Source organism: Manis javanica, chromosome 13 (assembly GCF_040802235.1).
Source record: "Manis javanica isolate MJ-LG chromosome 13, MJ_LKY, whole genome shotgun sequence".
Lineage (NCBI taxonomy): Eukaryota > Metazoa > Chordata > Mammalia > Pholidota > Manidae > Manis > Manis javanica.
The window spans coordinates 46,246,847-46,260,159 of NC_133168.1; the positions used below are offsets into that span (position 1 = coordinate 46,246,847).

General features: G+C 35.4%; 1 protein-coding gene across 5 annotated transcripts in view; it reads left to right on the forward strand.

The window, feature by feature from the left end:
• TRMT11 (tRNA methyltransferase 11 homolog) overlaps positions 1-13,313 on the forward strand; it is a 71,693-nt gene that overhangs the window by 25,892 nt on the left and 32,488 nt on the right. For 4 of the 5 annotated variants that reach the window (XM_036993819.2, XM_017676227.3, XM_036993826.2 and 1 more), the window contains 4 exons: positions 7,173-7,253; positions 9,682-9,846; positions 11,188-11,260; positions 11,363-11,494. In XM_036993819.2, the coding sequence (XP_036849714.1) occupies positions 7,173-7,253; positions 9,682-9,846; positions 11,188-11,260; positions 11,363-11,494 (451 nt within the window). Of the gene's footprint in view, positions 1-7,172; positions 7,254-9,681; positions 9,847-10,298; positions 10,390-11,187; positions 11,261-11,362; positions 11,495-13,313 lie in introns of those variants that run through there. The other variant, XR_012124216.1, reaches the window with a different exon arrangement.

Below are 13,313 nucleotides of genomic sequence, written 5' to 3' on the forward strand. Positions count from 1 at the left end.
GCAGCATATAGATGCGTCTTCTTTTTTATCCATTCTATTAGTCTGTGTCTTTTGATTGGTACATTCGGTCTATTTACATTTAGGGTGATTATTGAAAGATACGTACTTATTGCCATTGCAGGCTATAGATTTGTGGTTACCAAAGATTCAAGGTTAGTTTCTTTACTATCTATCTAACTTAACTCGCTTATTAAGCTATTATAAACACAGTCTGATGATTCTTTACTTCTCTCTTCTTATTCCTCCTCCTCTATTCTTTATGTGTTAGGTGTTTTCTTCTGTGATCTTTTGTGTTTCCTTTGACTGCTTTTGTGAGTAGTTGATTTTATTTTTGCCTTTAGTTAGTATTTGGTTGGTCTGCTTTCTTTCCTGTGATTTTATTTTCTCTGGTGACATCTATTTAGCCTTAGGAGTGCTTCCATCTAGAGCAGTCCCTCTAAAATACCCTGTAGAGGTGGTTTGTGGGAGGCAAATCCCCTTAATTTTTGCTTGTCTGGGAATTGTTTAATCCCTCCTTTGTATTTAAATGATAATCATGCTGGATACAGTGTCCTTGGTTCAAGGGTCTTCTGTTTCATTGCATTAAATATACCATACCATTCTCTTCTGGCCTGTAAGGTTTCTGTTGAGAAGTCTGATGATAGCCTGATGGGTTTTCCTTTGTAGGTGATCTTTTTTCTCTCTCTGGCTGCCTTTAATACTCTGTTCTTGTTATTGATCTTTGCCATTTTAATTATTATACATCTTGGTGTTGTCCTCCTTGGTTCCCTTCTGTTGGGAGTTCTGTGGGCTTCTCTGTTCTGAGCAACTATTTCCTCCCCCAGTTTGGGGAAGTTTTCTGCAATTATTTCTTCAAATACACTTTCTATCCCTTTTTCTCTGTCTTCTTCTTCTGGTACCCCCATAATGTGGATATTGTTCTGTTTGGATTGGTCACCCAGATCTCTTAATATTCTTTCATTCCTGGAGATCCTTTTATTTCTCTCTGCCTCAGCTTCTCTGTGTTCCTTTTTTCTGATTTCTATTCCATTAATAGCCTCTTGTACCTCATCCAGTCTGCTCTTAAGTCCTTCCAGAGATTGTTTTATTTTTGTATTCTGCCTCCCAACTTTATCCTTTAGCCCTTGCATATTTCTCTGCAGCTCCATCAGCATGGTTATGACTTTTATTTTGAATTCTTTTTCAGTAAGATTGGTCAAATTTATCTCCCCAGGCTCTTTCTCAGGAGTTGTCTGGGTTATTCTGGTCTGGATCAAATTCTTGTGCCTTACATGGCGATAGAAGTAGTCGTGGACAGTTGGTGCATGTGTCAACTGGGAGAACAAAGTCCCTTGTTGCTTGCTGGTTGCCTTCCTTTCCTGCGAGAATGGTGACCCCTAGCGGCTTGTGCTGGGTAGCTCTGCGCCGATGGGGCCTCTGAGTCTGGTCCGGGCAGCTGCGGAGGAGGCTCTGGGCGGCTACTATAGGTGCGGCTGTTCTCAGGCTGCTCCCCTTCTATGGCAGGGCCGCACCAGAGGGGGAATGGATGGGAGTCTGCTTATTGCCGTGAGGGGCCTCAGAGCTGTGCTGCCTCCCAAAGGGTTAGGGTGCCCGGAGTTTCCCGGGATTCCCAGCTGCTAAGCTGAGTGTACCAGGATGCCTCCGACTGGCTTTGAGGCCCCTGTCCCTTTAACACTTTCAAAAAGCACTTGCTTTTCTTTTGTACCAGGGGTGCTGGCTGCGGGGACCCGTTCGCAGATATTACTGTTGCGTTTCCCTAATATCCCGCACACTACACACTGTGTATCTGTACTCCCAGTGTGGTTGACTAGGGCTGCGTATTTAGCAGTCCTGGGCTCCCTCTCCCTCGCTGCTCTGACTCCTTTCCTCCTGCCGGGGAGCTGGGGTGGAGAGGGCACCCAGGTCCCGCTGGGTCACGGCTTGTATCTTACCCCCTTCACGAGGCTCTGGGTTCTTGCAGATGTAGATGTAGCCTGGCTGTTGTCCTGTATCTTCTGGTCTCTCTTTTAGGAATAGTTGTATTTGTTGTATTTTCAAAAATATATATGGTTTTGGGAGGAGATTTCTGCTGCCCTACTTATGCTGCCATCTTGGCCTCACCAGCCTCCATTCTTTTTTATAGTTGTACTCCATGGGTGTATGTACTGTAGTTTATTCAAACACTTTTCTATACTTGGACTTTCCAGTATTTTGCAGTTACGAATGATGTTTACAGTGAATAATCTTGTGCACATATACTTTCATGATGTTTAGCTCTAAGGTAAATTCCTAGAAGTAGGGTTGATTGCTAGGTTGAAGAGCGTATGCATATGAAGTTTTGTTAAGTGTTGCCAAATTCCTCTCCATTATACCATTTTGCATTCTTGCCAGTAATTTATGATAGTCCCCACAGCCTCACCAGCAGAGTATATTGTGAAATTTTTGGAATTTTGCCAACCCACTGTGTGAAAATGTTATCTCAATGTAGTGTGAATTTGTATTTCTCTTATTGTGAGTGAAGTTTAATAACTTACTGTATTTTAAGAATCATTTTTATAACATTTTTTTGAGTTATTTTTCATGTATTTCTCCTGTTTTTTCTATTGAGTTTTTGATCCCCATTTTATTTCTAAAATACTTTGTTAGGGGTATTAGCACCCCCTCCTTTCCCATTTATTTTTTTAAATGTGTGTGTGTGTGTGTGTGTGTGTGTGTGTATGAATAATATTTTCTCCCAGTATGCCATTTATCTTTCAAATTGCATGCAGTTTGTCTTTTACCATGCAAAAACTTTCCCAATATACAAGTTTTAGAAGAATTCAGATGTCTTCTTCTAGTACTTTTGTAGCTTTAATTTTTTTCCATTTAGATCTTTAGTCCATTTGGAGGTTTTTTCCCCCTGTGTGTGTGTGCTGTGAGGAATGAATTTAATTTATCTTTTTTCATATGCTAAACACTTCATTAATCCTTCATCTTCTTCTTGGGATTTAGAAAGTTTTTTTGTGAATTGAGAATTCTTTAAGATACGTACATGTATGTAATGTTTAATATGCTCATGTGCATTAAATCAAACCATAAATTTAAAAATAAGAATTGCTCATATAGGTAAAATTTCTCTCCTTGATATATGAGGGTGGGTGTATTATGAAATGCTGATTACCACAGCAGTCAAGATATTGACTACTATCAGTGTGGCAAGCATAGGAAGATCTGCCCCTAATTAGCTGTAGGGCATCTTCTTAGAGCAGACAGCATATTTTGGTCATTTGACTTTATATAGTACAATTGATGGAATATTGCAAAGAGGAGAGTCTTTGCACAGATGTGGCTAAAATTTATAATTTGTTATAGTTTAAGCACATTTTTAGTACTTCAGCCAGTTTTTAGTGCTTTTCTTTTGAAATTTATAGTAGCTAGTAATGGTGAATAGACACAGTTCTTAAGTATAATTTGTCTTCTTTCTTGGGCCTTTTTGTCTCATTGATGGGTAGTACCTTCTAAAGGATTGGAGAAATAAGTAGCCTTGTGTCCTCTTCCATGGCCATAGTTTTTCACAAAGTATATGACAACATTTTTTTCTCTTCCCTTTTTTAGTATTTTTCTTTTTTAAAATCAAGGGTATCCAGTCTCTTTTCTAGTTTATAGGTGCAAAATCGAATTACATTCCCAAATGTTTTAACCCCTGATTACTCATGACCTGTGATTTTTCTCAGGGTAATAGAGTAGAAAGCTTCTGGGAAACTTAAAGGAGAGGTATCTTTCTCTACCTAAATACCTTTCCTTTTTGTTTTGGAAAGTCTGTTACTGTTATCTAGAATGACATTATGAGTAGAAACATACTTTCCTTTCCATTTTAGCAAATATGTTGGCTCTTGTTTTAATAAGTTCTTTTTTTTTTTCTTAAATCGTGTATATCTGGTTTCCTGAGGGAGAACATGCATATCTTTGGGTCATCTCTCAATAGGTACAGTTCCAATAAGAGTGTGGCTAAAGGAACGATCAGCATGAATATAATGAATACCTATAATGACACAGGCCTTTCTGTGCTGATACAAGACTTGTGAATGGTATACAGCTTTTATTAACTGGATGTGTAGCTTTCCTTACTTAATTTGTTTAATAACAAGTTTTACTTTTGTTTATCTAATTGGTAAGCTAAATGTATATTTGATTCATTAGGGCTGACCCCAGAGGAGGAGGTAGTATGGTAGAGAGACAAGAACAAATAGAATGAGTTTTAAATTCTTACTCTATCACTTAATTTGTCACTTTGGGCAAGATTCTTAACTAGTTTAGGCCTCAGCTCCATCTTTTGTAAAATGGTAATAATATATTGTGAGGATTAAGTGAAGTTATATATGCATATGAAATTCTTAGGAAGTTGTATGGCACATGGTAGACATTCAGTAAACTGTAATTGTTATCATTTTTTAATTATTCTTTTGCTAAGAACTTAAATGGTATTTTTGGTGAAAGATGTTAGATATAGCATATTGAAATGGTGATGATGAACAATTTGGCCATGGATTCTTTTTCTGCTCCCTTCTTTGGCTAATTTCCAAGATATTCATAATTTACAATTGTAGGCAAGTTATGGCAGCATTCAAGGAAATTGAGGGTTAAAATTGTAAACTTCTAATTCTTTGTTTATAGTGAAAATAATTGGTACACGTGTTTGCCAGTAGCTGTAGGTAGTTGTGATATGATTTTATGATATAGCTCTGTAGATAGAGCTTTGTTTCTTTCTCCCCTTCCCTTCTTTGAGTCAGTTCTGTTAGTAAATGAGAATACACTCAGGAAGCTATTGTATACTCCTTGGCCTCTTCTACCTTCAGATGAACCACAGGTGTAAGGAAAGGAACATAGCTCCTTTTGAAATTTTATCATTACAAAATGATAGATCTAGAAGCCAGGTGTTGGGAAAGTGTCCTGGAGACTTCAGACGATGAAAAGAAAGTTAGGAGGTCTCGAGACAGTTGATCCTTGTAGGTCTGTGTGAGTCTGTGCTTCACATTTATCCACAACTCTTTGTTGTCCGCTTTTCCTGAATTTCATAGTTTGTCTAGTAAATTTTCTATTTTCTAGCAATATCTTTTTGCTTAGGTTCCTAAATTAATTTATTTGAATTCCTTTTTAAAAGGAATAAAATAGATATAATAGTATCTCCATTTTTCCCCTTTTCTCCTTTTCTTTCAGCAAAACAAAAGCCCAGTCTCTTCTTTTTACACTTTCATAAAGCTCTCTACTTAAATCTCTAGAGATGAAAATCATAAATTAGTTTCCATATCATAAGTAAATTCCACATATTATGCCCTTTTGCCTATATCACCCAAACCTTAAAGTGGTTACTATTTAATGAGAAATTAAAACACTGAGTTTGTGGTATTTTCACACTTGATAGTGTAATAAGAAATTTGGTGAGTCATAATTACCTGCTCCCTCAACACTTCACCCCTCCTTTTTTATCACCCCCTTCTTCTACCCAAAAGCTTCCAGGAAAACTCCAACTGAGGTATAACTAAATACAAATAATGCCTCCATTTAATGAAAAAACAACTAGATGATTAACAGTTATTACTCATTGACCAGTTCAGAGACACTAATTTATGCTGATTTTATTTAAAACTTGAAAAGCTTAGGGCACCAAGTTAACTAACAGATGCAGTCTAACAGATTGTTCATCTCCTTTCAGCAGTGTATTCTAAACTGGGTCTTCTCAAAACTCAGTTTAACCAAACGGATAAGGTTCTGTTTAAGGAAGCCCAGGAAAGCTTTTCTGTTCCCCTTGACAACTAGTTCTTCTAGGTGAGTATCTGCTTTAATTGGCAGAATTGTAGTAATTCCTCATAATTTGGGTGACATGATTTTGAGTAGTCCAAGTGATCATATATGGTACCTTTCCTAAAAATGGACTGTTCCATTTATACAGTAATAATTATGAGGTCCTACGTCTCACACAAATAAATGTCTTTTGTGGTTAGTGTGAGGGAACCTAGGTTTTGGTTTCTGCTCTACTTTTAGTCCTCCATTTCTCTTCTTCTTGGATCCACTGGGAAGTAGTCAGTTACATTATTTTTCATGAGCAAAGTGTTTTTTTAAGTACATGTTACTAGACTGTTTTAAATGGCTATGGAAGGAACACCTTTAATTTATATAAAGATCTTGGCCCTCTGGAGGTACTACCCATCTTAATTTTAGAGATTACATTTTAAAAGGATATAAGAAAAAGAGCCAGAGTTATTTTCCCTTGTCTGAGTCTTTGCATAGTCAAATAATGTACTTATTTCAGTTTGACAAGTCTTTCTACAGTATAGCTATTAGGACTTGCCCAAGCAGTAAGAGTATTTTAATTTGGATGACTAAAAAAAGTGAAGTTAAGTGAAAACTGCAATTTTTAAAATATTTAATTTTCTGAATTTTTTTCCTTAAGCAGTTAAAAGATATTATTACCTTTTCTGTTAAAGGATTTCATTAATTTTTAAATCTTTTATTAACATTTTTCTTCATATATGAACTGGTCACACCTAACAGATTACTTACTTATTTCAGTCAAACTGTATTGGGAATTTGTTCTTACTTTGATCACAGCACTGGGTAAACATTGTATTGATTATTTTTGTGTAGGTTTGATAATAGTTATTCAGAAATCCATATTTACAGTTTAAAATGAGATAATTTCCTCACTAGTTACAGGAGTAATTATTTCTTGTCCTAATATTTTCATTTTTGTAAGGATTAATATCTTACATGTTATTTATGTCCCCTTTAGTTCTTTGAAACTCTGTGACTTCAATGGGAATTGAGCCTATTTGCAGGATTTATTGCTGGTTCTTTGTATATGTTTATTTCTAAGGAAGGAGGAGGATGCTTTGTATAGACCTCTCAAAATAAGATGATCATGTCTAAATATATGTTATTTTGACCAAAAAAGATAATTTTCCCTAAGTTGTGCTGTTTAAAGTAATGATGCCAGTGCATGTATTAATTCCCTGCTTTGTGGGTGATGTGATGAGCACAGCTTAGGGGGCTGATTTTTCAGTTCTGAGGCCTGCTGAGTATGGCCAGGACCAGTCTAGTTCTCAGGCACTCCTGCTTGCAACTAGTTTATAAGAATCTGGGTCAGTTTAAATAGGGGAAGAAATAAGAGTCTGGGATTTTCTGATTTACAGATCATAATTGTGTGATTTTTTCAGGTGGCCTTCTGATAGCATCTGCTCATTTTGGTGCGTATGTATATGGGACAGACATAGACTACAACACAGTTCATGGTTTGGGTGAGTAGACGCTCTGGAGAGTGTTACAGTCTTAGATCTTTTATCAAAGGTGCCTTTAAAATAATAGAATATTTTTATATGGCATTAAACATCTATTTTTAATGTTAAAATACAGAGTTGTAATATAGTTTTACTTATTTTTACAACTATTAACTTCATTGGGTATCTGCTTTTTACAAAGTGATCCAATATGTGCAGAGATCTAGGGGAACACTAAGATGAGGAAGAAAAGCCCTCCCCTCAGAGGTGTTTGTGGTTTTCATAACAGAGATATTTAAAACATGAGGCAAACTTGAAGGTTTTGAACTTCAGGACTGGGAAAGAAGAGAAAGGGACTAGCCCTTTTGTAATCAGTATGTCCATGTTAATAAGACATACAACTTCTATTTAAAGAATATCAACATTCTTTTATTCATAATCATGCATTGAGTGTATACTGGATTAATTTCTAGTCCTTGAGTGCCATATACATTTTTAATTCCATAACCAACCAGAACATCTTTGAAACAGTTAAGGTGGCAATAACTTTAAAGATTCTGCATTAGACTGAGGGTAACTTGAGATAAGCTTCTGCTTGCTTTTGAGGCAATTTTGGAAAATATTTTAAAATTTAGAATGTGAGGTTAGATGGAATTGAATCAAACTGAAAAAATATTTTCTTAAAGCAGACTACTATTAAAAATGCCAAGTTTAATTGATGATATTGACATTGTATTTATCTTGGTATCCCATTATTGTAACTCGAATCAGTGCCTAAAGCACTCTTCCTTTTTCTCACACAGTGTAAGTTTCTTATAGGTGAGAATTTATTATACTTTATTTTCTTTTTGCTGATGCAATTTGCTATATTGTACTTGATGACCTACCTTGACTACAAAAATTTAGTAAAATGTATCATAGGAAACTGAGTTACATTTTATGAGGTTCACCTCAGTGGGCTAACCAGAAAAAGATAGTATTTGTCTGCAGTATGCTAGAGTAGACAAAGTGCTAAGGAAGAATTATTGCTGCTTGCTTTTAGTAGAAGCAGTATGTTTACTTTAAGGAAATTGACATATATTAATTTATTTGTATTTTTGTTTATGAAAGTTATATTATAACCTGCCAGAGGAATTGAGTAGAATTCTGATTGAGGTAGGATTTCCTCAGGGCTTATCCAAATGCTGGTAGATGTGTCCTCCATTTCCCATGCTTCTAATCTCTTACTGTATTTTCAAATATTCTCAAGTTTCTCCTACTTTAAAAATACAAACCGTTTTCTATCCATCTTATAGGGCCCTCTAGCTACCACTTTGTTTTCCTCTTCCTTTTGCCAAACTCTCTTCCTCCTGCTATTTTCTCGCTTCCACACCTACTGAAAATTCTTATTAAGGCCATAGATCTATGGCCCTTGTCAGTGTTGACCTTTGTAAAGCCTCCTTGTTTTCTTAGACAGTGTCTCATGGATGGTACTTTTATTTCTTTGTTCCACCTCAGTCTCCGTAAGGACCTGCAATTTTCTTTGACCTGTGTTTACATGCTGCTTTTTTCTGGGCATCTCTCTTTGACACCTCCTATCACTGCATGTTGTCAGAGTCATATTATTCTTCTCCTTTTGATTTTTAAGTTTTGTTTTTGTTGTGAGTAGATCATAATACACAAGAGTATATAAAAATAGAACATTTGTGAAACTGTCACGTAGGTTAAGGAAAAATGTCATTCATTCTTAGAAATGTAACTTAAGTTTATATACTGATACTCCCTGAGTGTATAAATTCTGGCATCCACCTCACTGAATATCTCTTTCTGAATGTTCTGTAGTTACTTCACGAACAAGACTGATATTCTGAAATAAATTTCATTTTTCTCCTAAGCTTGTTTTCTTCCTGGTCTCTCATCTTACTTGATGGTATCATCAACCACTTGTATCTCCTAAACTAGATCTTTTGACTATCTTCCTTCAACCTTCACTGTAACTTTTCATCTGTAATGTCTCCATTTTGCCTCCCCTCTCCATAGTTACAGGTCTACATTTTCCCATGTTAACTCTCTTCATTTCTGTTTCATCTGATTCATCACTATTTCTACAGAGGACTGTTTGCTGCTGGAGGAAAAGGAACAGTTTTCTGTTTAACTCTTTATCTTCTGTATATGCTTTGAACTCAGTTAAGTATTGAGTGAATGTTTTAAGGCTTAGAAGGTGACAGAACAAGATTAGGCATCAGTACATTTTACTGTTTAAAATATTTTTTTGTCATAATTTTTATAGCAAGTTGAAATAAAAACAAGTTTATTTGTATAAAGAAGATCAAGATTTTAAGTGAAAGCAAGTTTTATTTGTGTAAATGTAGGTGTAAATGAGTTAAACATTAGTTTTAGCTCAGTAACAAGACATAAGAATGCTCTGTTTGATTTAGTATTTTCTTTCTTCCTTTTTCTTTTCCCTCAGGAAAGGCGAGTAGGAAAAACCAGAAATGGAGAGGACCAGATGAAAACATTAGGGCAAATCTTCGTCAGTATGGTTTAGAGAAGTATTACCTTGATGTCCTGGTTTCAGATGCATCTAAACCTTCCTGGAGGAAGGGCACATATTTTGATGCAATAATCACTGATCGTAAGTTATTTATATGTAAAAGTAGGAGTAGGATTAGTTTCCTGAAGTCATTTACATTTAAATTTATCAACACACAAAAAATGCCAACTGTACTAGTATTTCCCCCACCTCGACCTCTTCACATAGTGAGAAGGAAAAAAATTATGAATATAGGGCAGGATACCAAGTTAAGTAGCTAAGAGTTTGTTTTGTTTTTTTCAACTATATATATATATAAAACAATATATATATATTGTTAGCCCTTTTTCTCTTCAGCTTATTTCTTGAGGCATACATTTTTATGTTTGCTTTATTTTTTTACTGTAATTGGTTATTAGTATACCAACTGGAGCTGAAATGTCATTTGCAGTATGGTATCAGATTTCAAAGAAAGAGTCTTAGATGTCACACATTTCTCCATGTGTAAGCTTTTGTTTTTGTAATGCTTGTTTTCACTGGCATCTCCTTTCTAGAGTTACAAGAAATTTGGGATTGTATGAACCACTGGGCTTGTGAACCCGCTGAACTTGAGGAATGTGCATGAGAACTTGTTTTCCATTCCTTGTGAGTTCTTCGGCTTCTAAGGCACCCTATCTAGGAGTAGATCTGCCTTTTCAGTAGTATTTGGCAGGAAATCTTTAAACAGTGGCAAGTGTATCTCAACCCTTTCATCTCAGCTCCCTTCAGTTCTTTTATAGCTTAGATGGCTACAGATCTAACAAAAGAAAAATTACCAAGACATTACAATGGCAGTATGAATATACTTTATGAAAATTTGGTAACTTCTACTAACAATCTACTTTATTTGCTCTGATTCTGTATGTATATATAAAATATGTAATTTAGTTTTGCAATCAATTTAGAGTAAGTTGTGTACATTGTGGCTCTTTACCTCTATACTTCAGTGTATGTTTCCTAAGAATATGGATAGTCTCTTAAATAACTGAAGTACTGTTAATCAGTTTTGATAAATCAGTACAATAGTTCAATATGTAGTCTGGCATCCAGTTTTGTCAGTTGACCCAGTAATAGCCCCTCTTTATTTGTTCCCCTCTAGTACAGTATCCAGTCTAGTATGAGTCATTGCCTTTAGTAATCATCTTTTAGGGCTCTTTTAATTTGTAACACTTTTACAACCCTTCTGTCTTTTATGACATTGACATTTTTGAAGAACACCGACCTGCCTGCCTTCCCAGTGTTTTAAATAGAATGATCCTCATGTTATGCATCCTTAGCTGGAACATTGCATAGATGATGTTCTGTCCTTAGGCTGTCATATCTGAAGGCACATGATGTCCATCTGCCCCTCACTGATGATTAGGTGACTTTTGACTATCTGTATTACCTGTGTTTTCTGTCTAGCCCCATATGGTATTAGAGAATCTACAAGAAGAACAGGTTCACAGAAGGAAATACCAAAGGTAATAGAAAAATGGTAAGTAAAAGTTAAATGTGGAGAAGCAGCATGTCCTTTCTTAAATTCACTTAACAATCTTCAGTTTTTTACTGATTTTGAAATTTTGATTTCTTTGTCTAGTCCAGAAAGCCATGTGCCTGTTTCCTTGAGTTACCATCTGAGTGATATGTTTTTTGACCTGTTAAATTTTGCGGCAGAGACCCTTGTATTAGGTGGAAGACTCGTCTACTGGTTACCAGTATACACACCAGAGTATGTAATATTAAATTATTTTATTTTATTTTTAATTCCCTTTTTCTTATGGTATTTGTATATCTAGCACAATTTTTTCCCTATCTGTAATTGTATTCAGGGAAAATTTCTTTGTATTTAATCTTTCTGGATCGTCTTCATTTACTTACAATGTGTATAAAACAGGCCCTTTCCTTTTATTGATTGAATTGCTATTACTTTTTTATTTTACATCAGGGGTTGGCAAACCACAGTCTGTGGGCCAAATATGGTCCTCAGCCTGTTTTTGTAAGGCACTTGAGCTATGACTGGATTTTACATTTTTAAAGGGTTGTTAAAAAAGAAAAAAAAAAACAAAGAACAGTATGTGACAGAAACACATGTGGCCCACAAAAACTAAAATATTTACTATTTGGCCCTTTAGAGGTAAGGTTTGCCAACCCCTGTTGTACACCACACTTAGCTCAGTGCCTGATATATTATAGCTATTCATTAGCTATTTTGCCAGACCACAAATATATGTTAACTTTTAACAACTTAGTTGACTAATTGATCTATCTACTACTAACTAGCTTTAATATATATATTGGCTATTATGATCACCTTAAATGCAGTAAATCTTTTTTAAAAGCTAATACCAAAATAAAAACTATGTACTTATATTTAAAGCCATGATTATGTTCAACATTATTGATTTGGGTTTTATTATTCAGTAAGTATTAATTATAAACAGAGCTATGTACATCAATAATGAAAGGCAAGCTGTCTTAAGCAAGAAAAGATCTTTTGATTTGGAAGATAGTGTCATGCTCAAAATTTGGCAGTTTCTTCAATCATAGAAATCTCTTATTCATTTCTGAACTTACTATACATAATTGTACAAAAAGCATTTTAGAACAGTGTTAACTTATCTGTCTTTTCTGTGAATGGGTGGTCCCTCAGCCTAGGAAGCTGTGCTGTGTTTGTTGTTCATTTTACAAACATTGTATCGGAACTTACCATGGCTTAACTTTAGTCACACATTTGTTTATCAGCTATAAGAATGTACACATTTAGGCCCAGACCCCTTAATACCTTATGGTATCTTAGCCTTACATTTTGTTACCAGTGATAATCTCATTTAACCTCTTCACTTTAGAAATAGGGGAAACTAATTCCAAGGAGTAAAATGAATTGCCTTTAAGTTAAAAGCTAGCTAGCAAATTGGTTTCTGTGTTCCCAATGCGATGTCTATTTAACGTAACATCCTGCCAGATCTCAGATACCTGGTATGTGAAGTGATGCGTGGGATTTATTTGTATTTTCAAGGAAGAGCACATTTATTTCTATACAAAAGTGGTTCCTTCCTTAACCAAACTGAACTCCAGCAGCAAGCTTACTTTTTAATTCAAGGTTAATGCTAAATTTAAAAAAATTTATTTTGAAATAATTTCAAACTTACAGAAAAGTTTCAAATATAGTACAAAAAAATTCTCTCTCTCCCCTCATTCAAATTATCCAACTATTAACATGTACCTATTTCACCTTCCTTACCATACCCATTATATTAATCATATACCCATTACCATTAATCTCTTTCGGAACTATTTGAGAAGTTGCAGAAATGATGCCCCGCCCCCGCTACATACTTCATTGTATTTCTCAGAAACAAGAGCATTCTTGTCAAACTACCATTAACAGCCCTCCTTTCCCTCTCCCCACCAAAGTCTGGAAATGAGTAAATCAGCATTGATAACAGTGCTGTCCAGCTCATAGACCCCATTCAAGTTTTACCAATTGCAGCCCATCCAGGAAAATGTGCTGCATTAATCCAGCATGTCATTCTCTTCAGTCTGGAATA